Source organism: Danio rerio, chromosome 7, assembly GCF_049306965.1.
Source record: "Danio rerio strain Tuebingen ecotype United States chromosome 7, GRCz12tu, whole genome shotgun sequence".
NCBI classification, from domain to species: Eukaryota; Metazoa; Chordata; class Actinopteri; order Cypriniformes; family Danionidae; genus Danio; species Danio rerio.
This window is the reverse complement of record NC_133182.1, coordinates 63,934,869-63,952,608: the sequence shown is the minus strand read 5'-3', so window position 1 is coordinate 63,952,608 and position 17,740 is coordinate 63,934,869. Positions and strand designations below refer to the sequence as shown.

Here is a 17,740-nt window from a genome sequence, read left to right as displayed (position 1 = left end):
TTACACCTTTTCATAAAAAAAAAAAAAAAAAATTAAAAAACATTGTTTAGCACAAGATCTAAGCTTTCCATTCTACTGTGAAGTGAATTTTTCCAAAGTTAAAAAAATAAATAAATAAAAAATAGGCATGCTTTCATCTAATTATTAGAGCAGCTGATTGTATTATTGGTAAACTAGTAACCAATTACATATCTTCATTCACACTTCAAAAAATAGAAATGCTGTAAAACACATCACAAACCCCCTCAGGCATAAAGCTGCGTTAATAAACACTTGACATTTATTAGCTGTGTCTTAACTAGTTTAACAAGAGTTTACCTGAGCAGAGAAATTTCTTGGCTTGACCACTCTTCATGGTCCCCTTCTCCTGCAGCTGTAAAACAGAGGTTCTGAAGATCCTCTTGATTTCCTCTGAGACTGCCCTCCATGCCTTGTCGTTCTTTGATTTTGCTACGGTGTTTGACTCCATCTGTGGGGTAAAAGCACATATGGAATCATATCTTACATAACACTGGTTTGTATGTTAGCCATTTAAAAGATAAAACCCACAATCTTTACGTTTCCACTTGCAGTACAGTTCATTAATGCTTCTTTCATTTCTTTAAAAAGCAGTAAGAAATGCAGCATACAGTAGGTCTTAGTAGCTCTATTAAGTTAATCTATATTGATAAATGTCGTTACCATAGCTACTGCAGTTTTATGGGTAGATTTACTATAGCTTATCCCAGTGCAGCCCTCATTTGGTATTAAAAAAAAAAGATTTACTAAAGACTCCAAGAAAAAGATTAGTGATGAAAAGAGTTTGACGAGCAGATTTTGTCAAAGCTTAATGCATATGCATTCCAAGTTCTCCTTTCAGGCACAAAATGTAAAGCAGAAAACTATCATGTGCAATATTATTTACTACAAAGTGTGCTGTAGTTGTATATACATATATATACAGCATATATGTTATCTTATATGTGCATATAGGTTCATACATATATATATATATATATATATATATATATATATATGTATATATATATATATATATATATATATATATATATATATATATATATATATATATATATATATATATATATATATATATATATATATATATATGTACCTCATATAGTTTCTTTCTATGTAGGTGTAAGGAGAAATCACTGAAAATAAAGAATGTGTGGCAAATGGGACAGTATTTCTTTCACTTGCGATAATCTATTTTGGTAGATTAAGAAGACATTATTTGGCCTTTACTGATTCTTATTTTGTAACTTTCACTAATTTGTGCTTCTTTTGGAAGATGAAAGTCATCTGCATGCCTCAATTTCTAGTTAAAGGACCAACTGCACTATAGGTTTTGCCTTATACTTCCACCTGTAAAGTTACAGTCACATTTCATTGATACTGTTTTTTACAATTAGAATCCAACAATTTCAATAGAAATCCACAAAATCCGGAATTTCATTGGCAAACAAAAGATTTTCACATGAACATTTCAAAATGAGTTCATTTTGGTAGCATGAATTTGCAATGTTGATCAACAGAAATTTGCTTGGTTTGAATGTAAATGAAAAATAGGTTTTTAGTGAATAATAATAGAGATGCTCTGATTAGGATTTTTAAAGCCAATACTGAGTACAGATTCCTTGTCATGATGATTGTAATGCTTTAAGTTTTAAAATGCACACATGCACAATACACATTGAGTACCTCTCAGTATGGTACTTAAGTGGAGATCTCTTATAACCTAAGAGAATACATTAAGGATGCTGCATTAAATCCATTAAACGTGTCTCTTACAGCAATTTAGTTGGGGCATTTCATGGCCAGAAGTAGCTTTACAGAAAATAATAGATAAAACAGATAAATAAAAATAATTGGAAAGAAAAATGGCAGACAATGCAGTTTGGAAACACTGCAAATTATGGAAAAAGAACTCAACATGACTCAAACATGAAAAATGTTTGGAATAAATATAGAAATCCTATAAATCCATTAATTCTTTACTTTAAGTAAATAGGTCTATAAATACTGTTTATTGCAACAAGTGTATTACAAGAAGTTATGTTATTAAATATTCATGTTAAAAAACAAATTTAATATTTCCAGCCAGGTTTCAGTGAACTTGCAATATTGTCAAAAACACAGAAGTTATTTCTGTTCTTATATGTAAAAAGGCCAAAATACATGCAACTAACACAAACTCTTGTGATCGGTTCATGAGATCGGCCAGGGGTGTGTTTCCAAAAACCATCGTTAGCTTAATGTGGGCAAGTTCTATTGCTATAGTTTGTTGATTTGGCATTTTCCAAATCCATCGTTCCAACAAACGTTCACAAACTGCATCGCAAACCTATACGCATGAAAGCATAATTCCTAGTTGTGTTCTATTCCCAGTTATACTCCCTATGCCCTATTAATTTAGAATATTCTAACATTTAAACTTGGAATGATTAAAAAAAGCATTAAAGTCATCTTTGTTAGGTGTAATTTGCTTTCAAATTATTTTTACAATTCAGTTTTATCGATCTTCATGTTTGCAATTGCGTTCCCTTCGCAGTGCAATTTGAGAAGATATATGCCATTTTGAACTCAGCTTTGGCTTATTATGAAAGCAATAAGTGACCGGTTATTTAAAAGTGGAATTTACATTATGTCGACAAAGCTTGTGAAAATAAATATATAGCATATGTTAATACTTTGATGCAGTGGTTTGAATGTGTCAAATTGTAAAAGTAGACTTTTTAAATAAATAAAATAAATAAACAATATCCTACTCAATAATAATAATAATAATAATAATAATAATAATAATAATAATAATAATAATAATAATAATAATTATTAATATTATTATTAATATTATTAAGTTGGTTTTTAAAAATAGCCTATACTGTAAATTAGTCCTACAACCGTTAACGATTTATATGATTTATATGAGATTAAAATACATGTTATCTAAACAATTTTATATGTCATATTCTCAATAATATTTATAAAAGTAACGTTTACATATATTTCAATTAATTTGGAAAGCGAGTGCATGTTCTTACCAAAACTAATATCGGATTTTTTAAAATGTGAGTGCATGTAAAACAATAATTTGCACAAAAAATTCATTTTTTTTCTAAAGTAGTTGTCACTCCACCCCATTGAGATCTTCATTATTGGAGTTTTAGGTTATAACTAATGTGGTACAAATGATGGATCTGCGACAGAGAAACTAGGGGTTTGGGAAACTACGGTCACATTGCTCTTTTCCCAAACGATGCATCATACTATGATAGCTCAGCCACGAGTTACGTTGTCGTTTGGAAAACGCACCCCTGATCAGTGAGTACCGATCAAGTCATTAAATGTGATTATCGACCGATATCGATCTCTGGCCGATCGATTGGAGCATCCCTAATAAACAATAATATTAAATAGATAAAATGCAGTGTATCGAATGATTTAGTCAACATAACCTAGTGCATATAGTGTGAGATTTTAACATCTGAATCATATCTGTTTAGCTGAAATGAATTTATGTGGTCAAGTGTAAATGGAAGCGTTTTCAGGAATCAGATAGATCTGATCAGAGAAAAACAGGTGACCAAGGTCCACATAAAACCCACAAAGTTTTTGTGCATACGCCAGGTTTCACGCTCACGTTTGGATTTACTGACAAGTGTAATTAACGTGAGAAAGTGCGTTGGTCCACGCCAACTTCATGTCTGGCTTACGTGTAACTATTTTTTTTTTTATATTGGCAACTTTTAGAGGAAATTATGTTAAATTGCACACCACAAAGTATCGCACCAACACGTGAAAAATATTGCTATTCATTTATACATTTGCAAATGTATACAACCCTTCGTCTATGGCAACGGCAGTGTTGTCCTTATTAGAAGACATTGTCAATGGTCGAATCAGAGAACGCATTTTTTAGGGATCACAGTGATTTTCTAGCCCACAATGATGACTGGTTTATTAGCCATTTCAGATTTCCAATAGCTATCCTCTTGGAGCTCTGTGCTAAGTTGGGTCTAAATTTGGAATGGAATGGAAAGAGAGACAGCGAGGAGGCTCCAAGGTTGCAGGGTGCGCTATGGGTGGCTTCTTGGTGAGTGATGTATTTAAAGATATTATTCCAGCTAAGTTTTTTTAAATGTTATTTTATTAAGCGTAATTTTTTAGCTGCATATCAGGAGACTGTGGTTATCCATTAAAGATGTGGCTGTTAACCCGCCTCAACAACCCACAAACTGACCAAGAGTGCAGATACAACGATGCCCATTCTCGTACTCGGTCAGTTGTAGAGTGGACAATTGGGCAGCTGAAATGTCGGTGGAGCTGCCTTGAGAGTGGAGGGGTGCTGCTATACCGCCCTAATAAAGTGTTCCTCTAATACATCTGTGTCTCCCACAGACACGGATACTACTCCAGACAGTAAAGTGTTGCCCACAATTGAGGCAACTCTCTCTTCAAAAGGTGTTAGTTCAGAATCCCCTGTTCCCCTGTGTTAGTTCAGCATACCCTGCCTGTTCGGTCCGCACTTTGACGGTGCACCACTGTTCTCCTCTTAACCTGCACCTTTACAACAAACCATTTGTATTTTGATTCACTCACAGTGCGATGTTCAGACCCCACTGCATTAACTGTGACAGCTGAACTATCCCACTCTATTTTTTTTTCTTTTGATATAAATTCAGGAGGACAAACTTGCAAATAAAAGTTTTTATCCGGTCACATTGAACTCTCACCTTCTGACCCTCCGATAGGAGTACCTTCAGTTCACATCCTGTGAAGTTTCTCTTCTTGCTTGCTTTTGCCATTGCTTTTTTCATTTGGGTTTTGCCAAAGTGGAGTAATTACCATATTTATACAGGGGAGGAGACATGGAGGGGTTTTGCGCTTGTGCATGTTGCGCTCAATTTCATGTTCATTCAGATGTACAAAGATAATATGCGTGGGATTCCGCGTATGCAGTGTTTCATACATCAGAATTTCTAACTGCATACGCACATTTACAGCTTTGTCTACACGCAATGTTTTAATATTAATTTAACACAAGTCTTTGTACATGAGGCCCCTGATGTATAAAGTGCTGCTGAAGCAACCACACCTTAGTCTCTTAAGCAATATTTGCACTACTATTTACCTTATTAATTTAATATTTGTCTTATAGTAAGTCACACAGTCAATCATCACACATTTCACACATTTGTTAAGAACATGTCACTAAAAAAACAGGTATTGTTATTTGTTATTATTTTAAATATTAGCCTAACTATTTTTCAAAAACCTATAATAATTTACAGCCAAATGGAACATAACGCAGGCCAAAATAATACTGATAAAAATTTTATGCTGTGTAATGTTTTTATAAAAAAAATTCACTGAATGCTGAGAGTAAAACCAATAACTGGAAGATGTCTGGGTAACACTTTAAAATAAGTCACCATTAGTTAATGTTAGTTTATGAATTTACTGACTTGAACTATGAACAACACACGAAGAGTTCAGCTGTTAGTAGGTTCAGTAATTTCACATTTGTCGATAAATAGAGTATTTTCACTGCCTGTAATGTGAAATAACTTAACATAAACATACATGGGAGCTTGAGAAAAATGCTTGTTTTTTAGGAAATTTCAGATGGTATTTAGAGATTTTTGCTTCTGAACTCTTCACAACTTTTTTTTTTTTTACTTTGTTCATGTTAGTTAATGAAAATAAAATGGCTCATTGTTAGTTTTTGTTAACTCATGGTGAATTAACTAATGTTAATTAGTTTAAACTCTCACACAGACACACACTCATGTATACAGTTGAAGTCAGAATTATTAGCCCCCATTTGATTATTATTAATATTTACTTTTTAAAGATTTCACAAATAAGGTTTAACAGAGCAAGGAAATTTGCACACTATGTTTGATAATATATATATTTTTTCCTTCTGGAGAAAGTCTTATTTGTTTTATTTCAGCTATAAAAGAAGGTTTGATTTATTTTTTAAAAAACTATTTAAAGGTCAAAATTATTAGCAAAATTATTTTTTTCGATAGTCTACAGAACAAACCACTACAACAATAACTTACCAAATTAACCTATCCTGCCTAGTTAACCTAATTAACCTAGTTAAGCCTTTAAATGTCACTTCAAGCTGTATAGAATTGTCTTGAAAAATATTTAGTCAAATATTATTTACTGTCATCACGGCAAAGATAAAATAAATCAGTTATTAGAAATGAGCTATTAAAACTATTATGTTTAGAAAATGTGTTCAAAATGTTCTCTTCATTTCTTTCTTACAATAAAATAATCTTACATAGCAGCGGTTTCTTTTTTTCACAGCCAAGAATCATGAAACAAAATAAAACATGAAACTTTTCTTTCATGTCTAGAAATCTGTTTTGAACACTCAGATAACTTCCAAGACCACAGGATCATGGTGTAACGTAGGGTGATGTCAAAAGTGGTCCAATTTACAGTTCACCCAACATTACAAATTGCTCTGTCTGTCTCAATACAGAAAAGCAAGAGCACACACCACACTGTGCTACTGAAGTAATATTTTAGGAAGTACTTGTCATGAACCCAGTCACCTAGCAAACAGACAGAGGACAGAAACAGATCGAGAGAGAAACAGAGAGAGCCAGATCAGTGGGTGTTTTTGCTGAGTGCAGGTAGAAACTCAGTCCCTGCTGCTTTTCTCATTTTAGTCCAACAGAGACCCTCAGCTTCACAGACGCTCCCTCAATTTGCAGCCACTCTATGTTAAAACCTGATTTATACACACACTATATGATCGGGGTGTGTGCCTGAGCGATAGAAAGAGAAACAGAGCTTGAGTGTTTGTAAAAAAGAGAGAACCCCAGTAAGGTTTAATAAAAGACAAAGTGAATTTATGAAGCTACTAAACTCTACAGGCGGTGAGGAGTACGTGTTCTCTCTGGAGCTTGCCGTTTCTACAGCATTCCACATAAAACAGCAACAACACCAGTCAGCCTCTGACATTTACAGGTTGTTCCTGTGTGTGCGGGACAGGTCAGGTCTGTGGAGGCTGAATGTATGAGTGCATGTTTTGAGTGCCTCAAAAGCAGTGGTGCATGCTAGACTTCTGAAATAAGTCCTCTATCTGGGTTCGGGTGTGATTAGTCTCATTTAAATTCATGGTCCAGTTGCATTTGCTGTTTGCACAGTTTCTGGGTTAATGGAACACCAGCTTATCTTACACTTGGCACCATCAACAAGCAAACAGCATACTGGAGTTTAGCCTGTCACGCCTCAAGGATCTTGAGCTCTTCCAAACAAAATCCAACTGTTAAAATTAAAGCTTATTAAATTTGATAATTATTTTATTTAAATCAGGAGTTACCAATCTTGGTCCTGGAGGTCCCTGTGGAGTTTATGCCTCAACACATCTGCCTGGAAGTTTCAAATACACCAAGTAAGACCTTGATTTGCTTGTTTAGGTGGGTCTGATTAGGGTTAGAGCTAAACTCTGCAGGACACCGGCCCTCCAGAAACAAGTTTGGTAAGGTTGTTGCTAGAAGGAAAAAAGCTGCAGTCAAAAGTTAACTATAATTATTTATATTATTTATTAAATTACTCATTAATTGCATTTTTATTACATTTACCCCTACCCCAAACCTAATCCCAACCATCACAGTCATGTAAAATAGTAATTTTACCATTACATACATAAAATGTATTTTTTTAATGACTACCCCAACCCCAACCCTATCCCGCACAGTAATAATAATAATAATAATAATAATAAAAAAAATAAAATTATATATATATATATATATATATATATATATATATATATATATATATATATATATATATATATATATATATATATATATATATATATATATATATTATATATATATATATATTTTTTTTTTTGTGACTAAAAGGACCGATCGTGTGGCGATCATGTGGGCTTTTGATAAGTTTGGAGTAAATTTTGGGCCATGTCTTTTATTGTTTTGCTGTTAAAATATAGACAAATAAACACATGGCAATTCTTTATTAATTTTTGGGAGTCACCTTGAGAGTCATTGATTTCTTTAACTTAAATAAAGGAAACACTGAGAGAAACAGAGAGGAACTAGACTTTACCTCTACAGCTGCAGTATCATATCCCGTGTGTACTGTTCAAATTGACTACCTTTTCATTATGTTTGTGGCTGTTTTTGCCCCATTGACTTTCATTATAATCACATTATAATTATTGCAAAGCCTTGACATCATATACTGATGCATTCTTAATTGTTGATGGTTTTCTTTTTTGGGAAGTGTGTAATTTTTACTGTTGATCATCAGTTGGCACCTTTAAGCTCTTAGATAAGCTTGTGTAAAAAAAGTTTTCATGGGGTATTAAAACAAACTTTAGTGTGTGTACTAAAATACACTTACAATATTTACTGTAATGTTGTCTTCTAAGAGTTGAACTGCTAATTTTGATTTACATATCAAGGTAAGTGAGTGCGGCATGGTGGCACAGTGGGTATGACAATCGTCTTACAGCAAGTGGATCTCTGGTTCGAGTCCCGGCTGGGTCAACTGGCATTTCTGTGTTTGCATGCTCTCCTCACGTTGGCGTGGGTTTCCTCCAAGTGCTTCGGTTTCCCCCACAGTTTAAAGACATGTGGTATAGGGGAATTAAATGAGCCAAACTGGCTGTAGTGTATTGATTTTTAGCAATAAAAGTTACAAATTTGACCTATTCCCAGCAGGGAAAACTATCAACAATCAAGATTGCATAATAATATGGTGTCAGGCTTTGCGATCAAAAAAAGTCATTGTAATGTAAGTCAATGGGGCAAACACAGCCACAAACATAACGAAAGGGATGTAACTTTGCCCAGAGTGTATTGTTGAGATTGGTTTTTTAATTCTCAAAGCATTTTGGGAAAATATGTGTCAAAATAAGATTCATCACCAAAAAAACATCCCATTTGCTGAAACAAAGTTGTGGCCAAATAAGACTCAAAACCACCCCACAGTGGGTGATACACCCCCAAAAACACACAAGGGATATTTGAAAATAAAGCCAATTGTTTGACAATAATGCATCCGCCTTGTTTAACAGCTATTTGAACATGTTGGTGGACATAATGCAGAGCATGCATGCTTACAGTATGTGTGTGTGTGTGTGTTTGTTTGTGTGTTTGTTTGTGTGTGTGTATATGTGTGTGTGTGTGTGTGTGTGTGTGTGTGTGTGTGTGTGTGTGTGTGTGTGTGTGTGTGTGTGTGTGTGTGTGTGTGTGTGTGTGTGTGTGTGTGAGTGTGTGTGTATCTGTTAGAGAGAAAGAGAGAGAGTGAGAGGGCTCCACATTTGACAACAGGATGCATATAAACAATATGTAGAAGTTTAATAAGTGATAAACTCACGTGGCCTTGTTAAAACAGGCTTTGAATAACCATTACAATAACGTCACATGACGGGGATCCCACACTCTGGATGAGAAGTGTATATCAACAACTTGAGGCTTTGTACACCAGACAAACATATTCTATTTGCAAATACTATAAGGTTTTTGATTTTAATAGGATGCAGACGGAGCTCTGAGGTGTGTGCTAAATTCAGCGATCACAGAATCACAAAAACCTGGAGGGTCTCTAAAGTGTCAAAAAAAAATATGCTACATTGATGTGAGTATCCTTTGTTGTATCCCATCTAGACTTTACCTACTGGTGACCCTTGATTTAAATTGTAACTTTTTGATACTTTTTCAGAATTAAACTGCCTCAAAGAGACTCTATCTTTGGGGAAGTCACAGTGGTACAGTGGTTAACATGATTGCCTTACAGCAAGAAGGTCACTGGTTTGAGCCCCGGCTGGGTCAGGTGGCATTTCTGTGTGGAGTTTGTATGTTTTCCCTGTGTTGGCGTGGGTGTCCTCCGGGTGCTCCAGTTTCTCCCACAGTCCAAACACATGCGGTATAAGTGCATTGAATAAACTAAATTGTCCGTAGTGTATGTGTGTATATAGGTGTTTCCCAGTACTGGGTTGCAGCTTAAATGGCATCCGCTGCGTAAAACATATGCTAGACAAGTTGGCAGTTCATAGTTTATATACATAATGCTAAGAAAGAAATATAAAGGAATGCTAAGAAATATATATGATCTATTCTTTCTACTTACAGAATTCTGATAGTTTTTCAGCATCTCAGCTTTTGGTTTTAGGTAGTAGGCAGGTGGGACTGAGTTCTCATCTCGACAGTACCACTCCTCCAAGATCCGTGTGTCTAGTCCCGCCTCCACTGCCGCATCCAAAATCATCTCAAACTCAGCTGACTCCACCTCCCCTGGGACCCGAATGCTGCCATACTTCTCTCCTATGAGCCCCTGGGAAAGATTAGAAAAAACAGCTTTGATTAGACCTTAATCACAAGCATTACATAAATGCAGGAATAAAGAAAAAGAAGACTGAGAAAAACAAAGGTTTAGTTAAAATGTGTTTTCACACTGGATTATATATATATATATATATATATATATATATATATATATATATATATATATATATATATATATATATACCGTTGAAGTCAGAATTAAAGCCCCCCTTTGAATTTTTTTTTCTTTTTTAATATTTCTCAAACGATTTTTAAGAGAGCATGGAAATTTTCACAGTATATCTAATAATTTTTTTTTTCTGGAGAAAGTCTTATTTGTTTTATTTCGGCTAAAATAAAAGCAGTTTTTAATTTTTGAAGGACAAATTATTAGCCCCTTTAGGCTATTTTTTTTCTCGATAGTCTACAAAACAGACAATCGTTATACAATAACTTGCCTAATTACCCTAAACTGCTTACTTAACCTAATTAATCCAGTTAAGCCTTTAAGTGTCTTAAAAATATCTACCCCCGGTTTCACAAACAAGGTTTAAGGCTAGTCAAGATTAAATTGCATGTTTGAGCTGTATGAACTCAAAATTACTTGCGGTGAGATGTCTTAAAATATGTCAGTGTCATATTTTATCACCAGGTGCACACCAGTAGTATATTTTTCTGAGGCCATTTTTATAAATGTGGCTTATATAGCCTAATTTAACTAAGGCCTAGTCCTGGCTTAATCTAAGCCCTGTTTGTGAAACTGGGCCCTAGTGAATTATTATTTACTGTGATCATGGCAAAGATAAAATAAATCAGTTACTAGAAATGAGTTATTAAAACTATTATGTTTGGAAATGTGTTGAAAAAAAATCTTCTCTCCGTTAAACAGAAATTAAGGAAAAAATAAACAAGAGGGCTAATAATTCAGGGGGGCTAATAATTCTGACTTCAACTGTATGTATTTAATGGTCTGTTGAAATTCTAGATTGTAATGAACGTTGGATGGCTAAAATCCTTTGTTGCATGACCACCATTAATTATCCCTATATGTATTTATAATACACCAGGCACCAGGCAAATACCAGGCAAAGGCCAGTTTTTACCCTAGATAAATCAGTCAATGCAGTCCAAGCAAGAGTTATGAAAACATTTTAGTTTATGTGATTACACAGTCATAAGCTGTACTCTATTTGAATATGCTGTCAATAACATTGATTAGACATTGTAGACTGACCTCATAAATATACAAATAGAATGTTAACCAAAGTGAAATAAGTGAACAGTAAGAAATCTTAAAACCTGAATCTGAAGAATGAATTATAAGGGTTTTACAAAGAAACAGTACTTACAAACAGTCAAAGGCAAAACTATTAGCCCTCTTGTGAAATTTTCACAAATAACTTAATGATGCTTACCAGATCCAGGACATTTTCCCAGTAGTTTCTATCATTTTTTTTAAATCTGGGAAAGCTCTTATTTCTTTTATTTTAGCTGGAATAAAAGCAATTTTTATTTATTTATTTATTTGATCATTGAGTACAACCCAAAGTTATCTAGTAACTTATGTATAACTTAAAGGGCACATATAGTGAAAATGCTTTTCAAGCTGTTTGGACAGACATATTGTGACATAACCAGCAATCTGTTCCTGAAAGATCGCTGGCATACTACACATGTCATTCATGAACTACATATCCCAGCATGCCTTTGCACAAACCAGTCACCATTAATCACACACAGCTGAATATCGTAATCATCAATTGTTTGGACTATTTATACACATTGCACACACCAGTCTAGGCGGAATCTTTGTTTGTCAGTACCTGTATGGTTTCAGTGAGTGTTGTCCTGTTTAGTTTTTCTAGTTATGTTTTGATGATTGTTTTGTAACTTTTTGTACTTTGATCATTGCTTTGTTTTTGCATTTTTTGATGCCCTTCATGATACCTGAGTTCTTGTTTTTTGACCTCATTTGTTTTTGCCTGCACGAATAATCTTTTTCATTAAAATTGCATTTGGATCCAACCTCTTGTCTTCGCTCCCTTGACATCCGGTGACACATATGTGTAGGTATAGTGCATGAACTGTCATAATGGGATGATATAAACACACCCAGTCCTTTTTTTTTTCAATTTAACAACATAAAAACGGTGGACCAATTGGAGTAGTTTACAGACCAACCGCAACTTGATGTAGGAGTGCGGTCCCCCACCCACTGAATTGATTGACAGCTGCATATTAACATTTCCCGGTAGTCACGTCTACAATCATATCAACAACACAGGATGTGTGCAAAGCAACCATTAATAAAAAGGTCTGTTCAGTTTGCTAGGATCATCAATCATCATCAAATGTGATCAAGAAGAGTTTAAAGTTTAAAATGTCTTAGAACAGTGCATGTCAGAACAATTATATAAAAAAGACGCTTCAATCCTGGTTTGTGGATGTTAAATCAGGCTATTTTATACATTAACATAACAGATATTCATACAGCAGTGGAGATTAACATGTATCCTGTCACATTTGCATGCAAAAAGAGTGCAAAGCTGAAAGCGCGCGCTGTCTGTGTGTGTGTGCGTGTGTCGTGTATGCGCTGCGTTTGCCTGACTTATCGTTTCAACTCCACAGCAAATGCATCAAATACTCATTGGTAAAGTTCTTACTGTAGTATTTATCACAAACGCTACGTGAAATCTGCTTCCTTTATGTCTGTTTGTTGTTCTAGGCAGCCGAGGAAGGAGATTAAGGCACACTGAAGGGCACATAGAAATGGTGGGCAGGAAGGACAAGCCTTAAAGGCACAACAAAACTGCAACCCTTAAGCTAAAAGGTATAAAATAGAAGCTTATAAAAGGTATAATAATAAAAAAACTGGTGGGTGTTTTGAGCTGAAACTTTACAGACACATTCTGGAGAAACAAAAGACTTATATTAAATCTGAAAAAAAGGGGTATAGGTACCCTTTAAATACATAACTTTTAAATACATATATCTTAAATAGATGTTAAAATAAATTAAGAATTACTATTAAATAGAACTTAGAAAGTTGGTAACTTTTTCAGTTAACAACCTAACCAAGTTAGGCCTTTTTCTAGGTGCACTTTAAGTTGAATACTAGTATCTTGTAAAAAAAAAAAAAGTAGTTACATGTTATGTATTGTCAAAGACAAAAAAAAATTAGTTGTTCGAAGATAGTTGCTAAGACTATTATGTTAAAAAAATGTGTTAAAATAAAACTTCTCTCTATTAAGCAACACTTGGGAAATATTTGTAAAAGAATAAAAATATCACAGAAAGGCTAATAGTTTTGACTTCAACTGTACAGTAAAAACCGTTAGCTTCAAAGGATCCCATTAGCAAACTTTCTTTATCCCCGAGCTATTTAACCAGTCCTGTGCAATTGTTGTCCATGCCGCTGAGATTAGCAAGCCAATTCGTTACATTCGCCAGTGTCATTGTGTCCACAAGCCCATAGCCACCAGTGACAGAGCACTCGAATTGTGCTGGATAAGCCTATAGACTAATGATCTGGCCCTTCTTCAAAAGCATATACTTTAGAGACTTGCAGAAGGTGAAAGAGAGGTTATGGGATATCATGGACTCTGATTAAAGAGGAGAAGCAGGGCAATTCTCTGCCTTGGCTCATAGCTCTTTAAAATTGTAGGTTTCCTGCAGAAGAGCTGTGACAGTGGTGCTGTGGGATGATTTATGTGACAGCTAATTCAGCATATTTAATGGCTACTGAGGTGAACTTTTATGCATTGCTTATCCGACCTTTACATCACTGCGCATCTTGCTCTCTAAGTCTATCTGTCTCACTCTTCCTCTATAATTTTAGCTCGTATTCTTTTATTTTTTGGCCCTCAAAAGTCCTTTCTATATAGTGAAAGATATGGTAACACTTTAGTTTCGGTCAATTCACGGTATTAACAAACTATCAACTAACACTACTAGCTTAATAAACAACTAGTTAGTTATTAATAATTAGTAAAGTAGAAGTTTAGGGTTAGATTTTGGGGAGGATTAGGGATGTAGAATTAGACATACTTTATAACTACTAATGAACAGTTAATATCCTAATAATAGGCAAGTAATAAGCCAGTAGTTAATAACATGAATTGTGACCTTAACTAAAGTGTTACCAAAGATACACTATTCTTATATTATTCTTATATATATATATATATATATATATATATATATATATATATATATATATATATATATATATATATATATATATATATATATATTCTTATTCTTATATATATAACCAATAATACATTATACATTAAGCCAGGGGTGGAGAACCTTTTTTCTATCAAGGGCCATTTACATTTTTGTAACATCATTTAGGGGCTATACTAAATTATAGGGCTGCTCAATTATGGGAAAAATCATAATCACACTTATTTATTCAAAATGATTAGAAGTTGAATTCAAAATTAATTCCTGTGAATTTTGTTTTTTTATTTATAAACATTTCCCAAATGATGTTTAACAGAGGCTTTTTAAGAGATGTTTAACACGTTTTTTTTTTTACAGTTTTTCCTATAGTATTTTTTTTTAGAAAGGTTTATTTATTTTATTCTGGCTAGAATAAAAGCAGTTTTTTTATATATTTTGAAACCTATTTTAACCTATTTCATTATTATTAGCCCCCTTAAGCAAGACATATTTTTTTTCTATTTTCTTTTGTCTGCAAAAGAAACTACTGTTAAACAATGACTTGCCTAATTACACTAACTAAGCCTTTGAATGTCACTTGAATCTGAATAACAGTGTCTTGAAAAATATCTAGTAAAATATAATTTGATGTCATAATAGCAAAAATAAAATTGGAAATGAGTTATTGGAAATGAGTTATTAAATCTGTTATGTCTAAAAATGGGTTGAAAATAAATCTTTCCATTAAACAGAAATTTAGGGGAAAGGGTAACTAATAATGCAGGAGGGCTAATAATTCTGACTTTAACTGTATTTATGCACAGTTATTTTTCTCATTGTAAATAAGGAAAGGAAATAAATACAATAAACTAAATGAAACAAACTGGGCTTTAAGCATCTTAACTGTAAGAAAAAAAAAAAAAAACCTCAGCTACAAAAGTCCTTCAGTCTAGAACCGTGAGGGATTTTGTCCTTTTGTTGTTTAATTAATGATAAAAACAGTCAACAGCAGGAGGTATGCGCGCTGCCACTTTAAGAATAGTGTGACTCTGTGGTGCGTTTCCCAAAACCATTGTTAGCCAACTAAGGTCGCAAGTTCCGTCGTTACAAGCATAGTTTGTTGATTTGCCATTTCCCAAATCCATCGCTCCAATGCACATTCGCAAACTGCATAGCAAACTTGAGCGCTCGCAACAACAGCTCTGGAGTTGTAGTTCAAAACATAGTGCCTGGCTGTGTTCTATTTCCATTTATCCCCCCATGCCCTGTTAATTTAGAACATTCTAACATTCAAAGTTGAAATTATGAAAAGTAAAAAAGCATTCAAATCCTCTCTCTTAGGTGTAATTTGCTTTCAAAGTTATTTCACAGTTCAGTTTTAGCGATCTTTATGTTTACAATTGTGCTCCCTTCGCAATGCACTTTGAAAACATTGATGTCATTTGGAACAGCCTCATGCCGAAAGCTATAGGTGACCTATTATTTAAAAGCAAAATTTGTGTTACGTCTCCAAAACTTGTGAAAACAAAAAGCATAAGTTGATTCTTTTTATTTATAGTAGATTATTTATTAGGTATCTGTACTGTATATGACATGGGCCTGCTGGCTAGAACATTATGCTGTAGTACAAGTGTCAAATTGTAAAAGTAGACTTTTAAAAAATAAATAAATTAACAATATCCTACTTAATAATAATAACAACAACAACAACAATCATCATCATCATCATCATCATCATTATCATTAATACTATTAATATTATTATTAAAGTATTTTTTTTATTTCTAATGCATAAAAATGATCAAATGTAATTTCTTGATAAATCGCCTCATTATTTATTTGTTTATATGATTTAGATATTAGAACAAGTGTTAGCTTTTGTAAGTGATTTTATGCTTTAGAATATGATATGTCATACTCAATAGTATTTGTAAAGCAAACAGGCCCTATATGTGCCATATATTTCAGTTAATATGGAAAACGAATGCATGTTTTTACCAAATCTGATCTTCTCTAAAGAAGTTGTTACTCCACCAAGTTTAGAGCGTCATTATGGGCTTTTGACATTATAACTAACGTGGTTCAAGCAATGGATCCCGAAACTATGGGATTCGAGAAACACTAGTCACTACATCGTTCTTGTCCCAAACGATGCATCGTACCATGATAGTTCAGCTGCGAGTTACGTCGTTGTTTGGAAAAGGCACCCCTAATATGGTTTCTCTTTCGCATGTCTTTTGATCCTCAACTTGTTTGTTTATTACACAAATGAGGGTTAATATAAATAATCACTAAACACTGCGCTCTGACAAAAATGTGCATGTATTTGAGCATTAAAGTCCTTGCATTAAGATGGCATTAGATGTGTGTGCTCTGCTCGTCTCCGAAGCTAAGCGCGCGCACACACACAGAAGCAAGCCATGCGGTCTCATTCGTGCTATTAAAAATATGAATGAATCTAACGTACATCAATGAATGATGCACATCCCGTGCTGCAAACGTTACATTACAGCACATGCGTTTAGTCTGTTTCATGTAAAACTGAGCTTTGCAGAGCAACAAATATGTACAACTGTCACTTTCTATAACAGAAACTTAGTATTTTTTTCTTTCCTGATGGATGGTTTTGAATTGACAAATGGGGCCGGATCAAATGGTCTTGCGGGACACATACAGTATGGCCCATAGGCCGGACGTTCTCCACCCCTGCATTAGTATGCGTGGTTGAGCCCACATACTCAAGAGCGGTGTTGTCGTGCGCCTACTGAAGGGCGGGACGGAGGGTGTGTCGCCTCGCGGGGGCACTTTTGATCATTTTGGAAGGGCACTTTCTATCCAAGACTAAAAAGGGTATGTGCACTGCACAGGTTGAGCCCTATGTGTGCACGTGCCTGCAAGTTAGGTGATACGACTAATAACAGTCATGGGGACTGCAGAAACACAGCACACTGTTCAGATTAATGCAGACATTGACTTGTACCGCAAAGAGACCTCTATCTCACTCATGGCTTGTCCTCCCAAGTGGGGGAAAGACAATGCACAACGTTACCCACTGCTGTCAACCTGGGCCAAGTCATATCTCTGTCCCAGAAACCTCAGTTCCAAATGAGAGGTTTTTTTTCTGTTGCAGGGGACATTGTAAATGCCAAGAGATACCAGCTTTTACCAGATTATAGTTATATGATAATTTTCTTCAAAACCCATCTCTATCTAAGTGAGTGAGTGAGTGATTAAATGTTGAA

The 17,740-nt window shown here is 34.4% G+C and overlaps 2 protein-coding genes across 5 annotated transcripts in view; one reads left to right on the top strand and one right to left on the bottom strand.

The window, feature by feature from the left end:
* Window positions 1-17,740, bottom strand: part of nwd2 (NACHT and WD repeat domain containing 2) — a 122,259-nt gene that overhangs the window by 14,480 nt on the left and 90,039 nt on the right. For all 4 annotated transcript variants that reach the window (XM_005172360.4, XM_009303553.4, XM_073907428.1 and 1 more), the window contains exons 5-6: window positions 10,138-10,341; window positions 319-469 (exon numbers count right to left, since the gene is read on the bottom strand). In XM_005172360.4, the coding sequence (XP_005172417.1) occupies window positions 319-469; window positions 10,138-10,275 (289 nt within the window). In that variant the 5' untranslated portion in view covers window positions 10,276-10,341. The remainder of the gene's footprint in view (window positions 1-318; window positions 470-10,137; window positions 10,342-17,740) is intronic.
* The window catches only part of LOC141375164 (uncharacterized), a 340,778-nt gene that overhangs the window by 260,726 nt on the left and 62,312 nt on the right, over window positions 1-17,740 (top strand). The window lies entirely within an intron of this gene.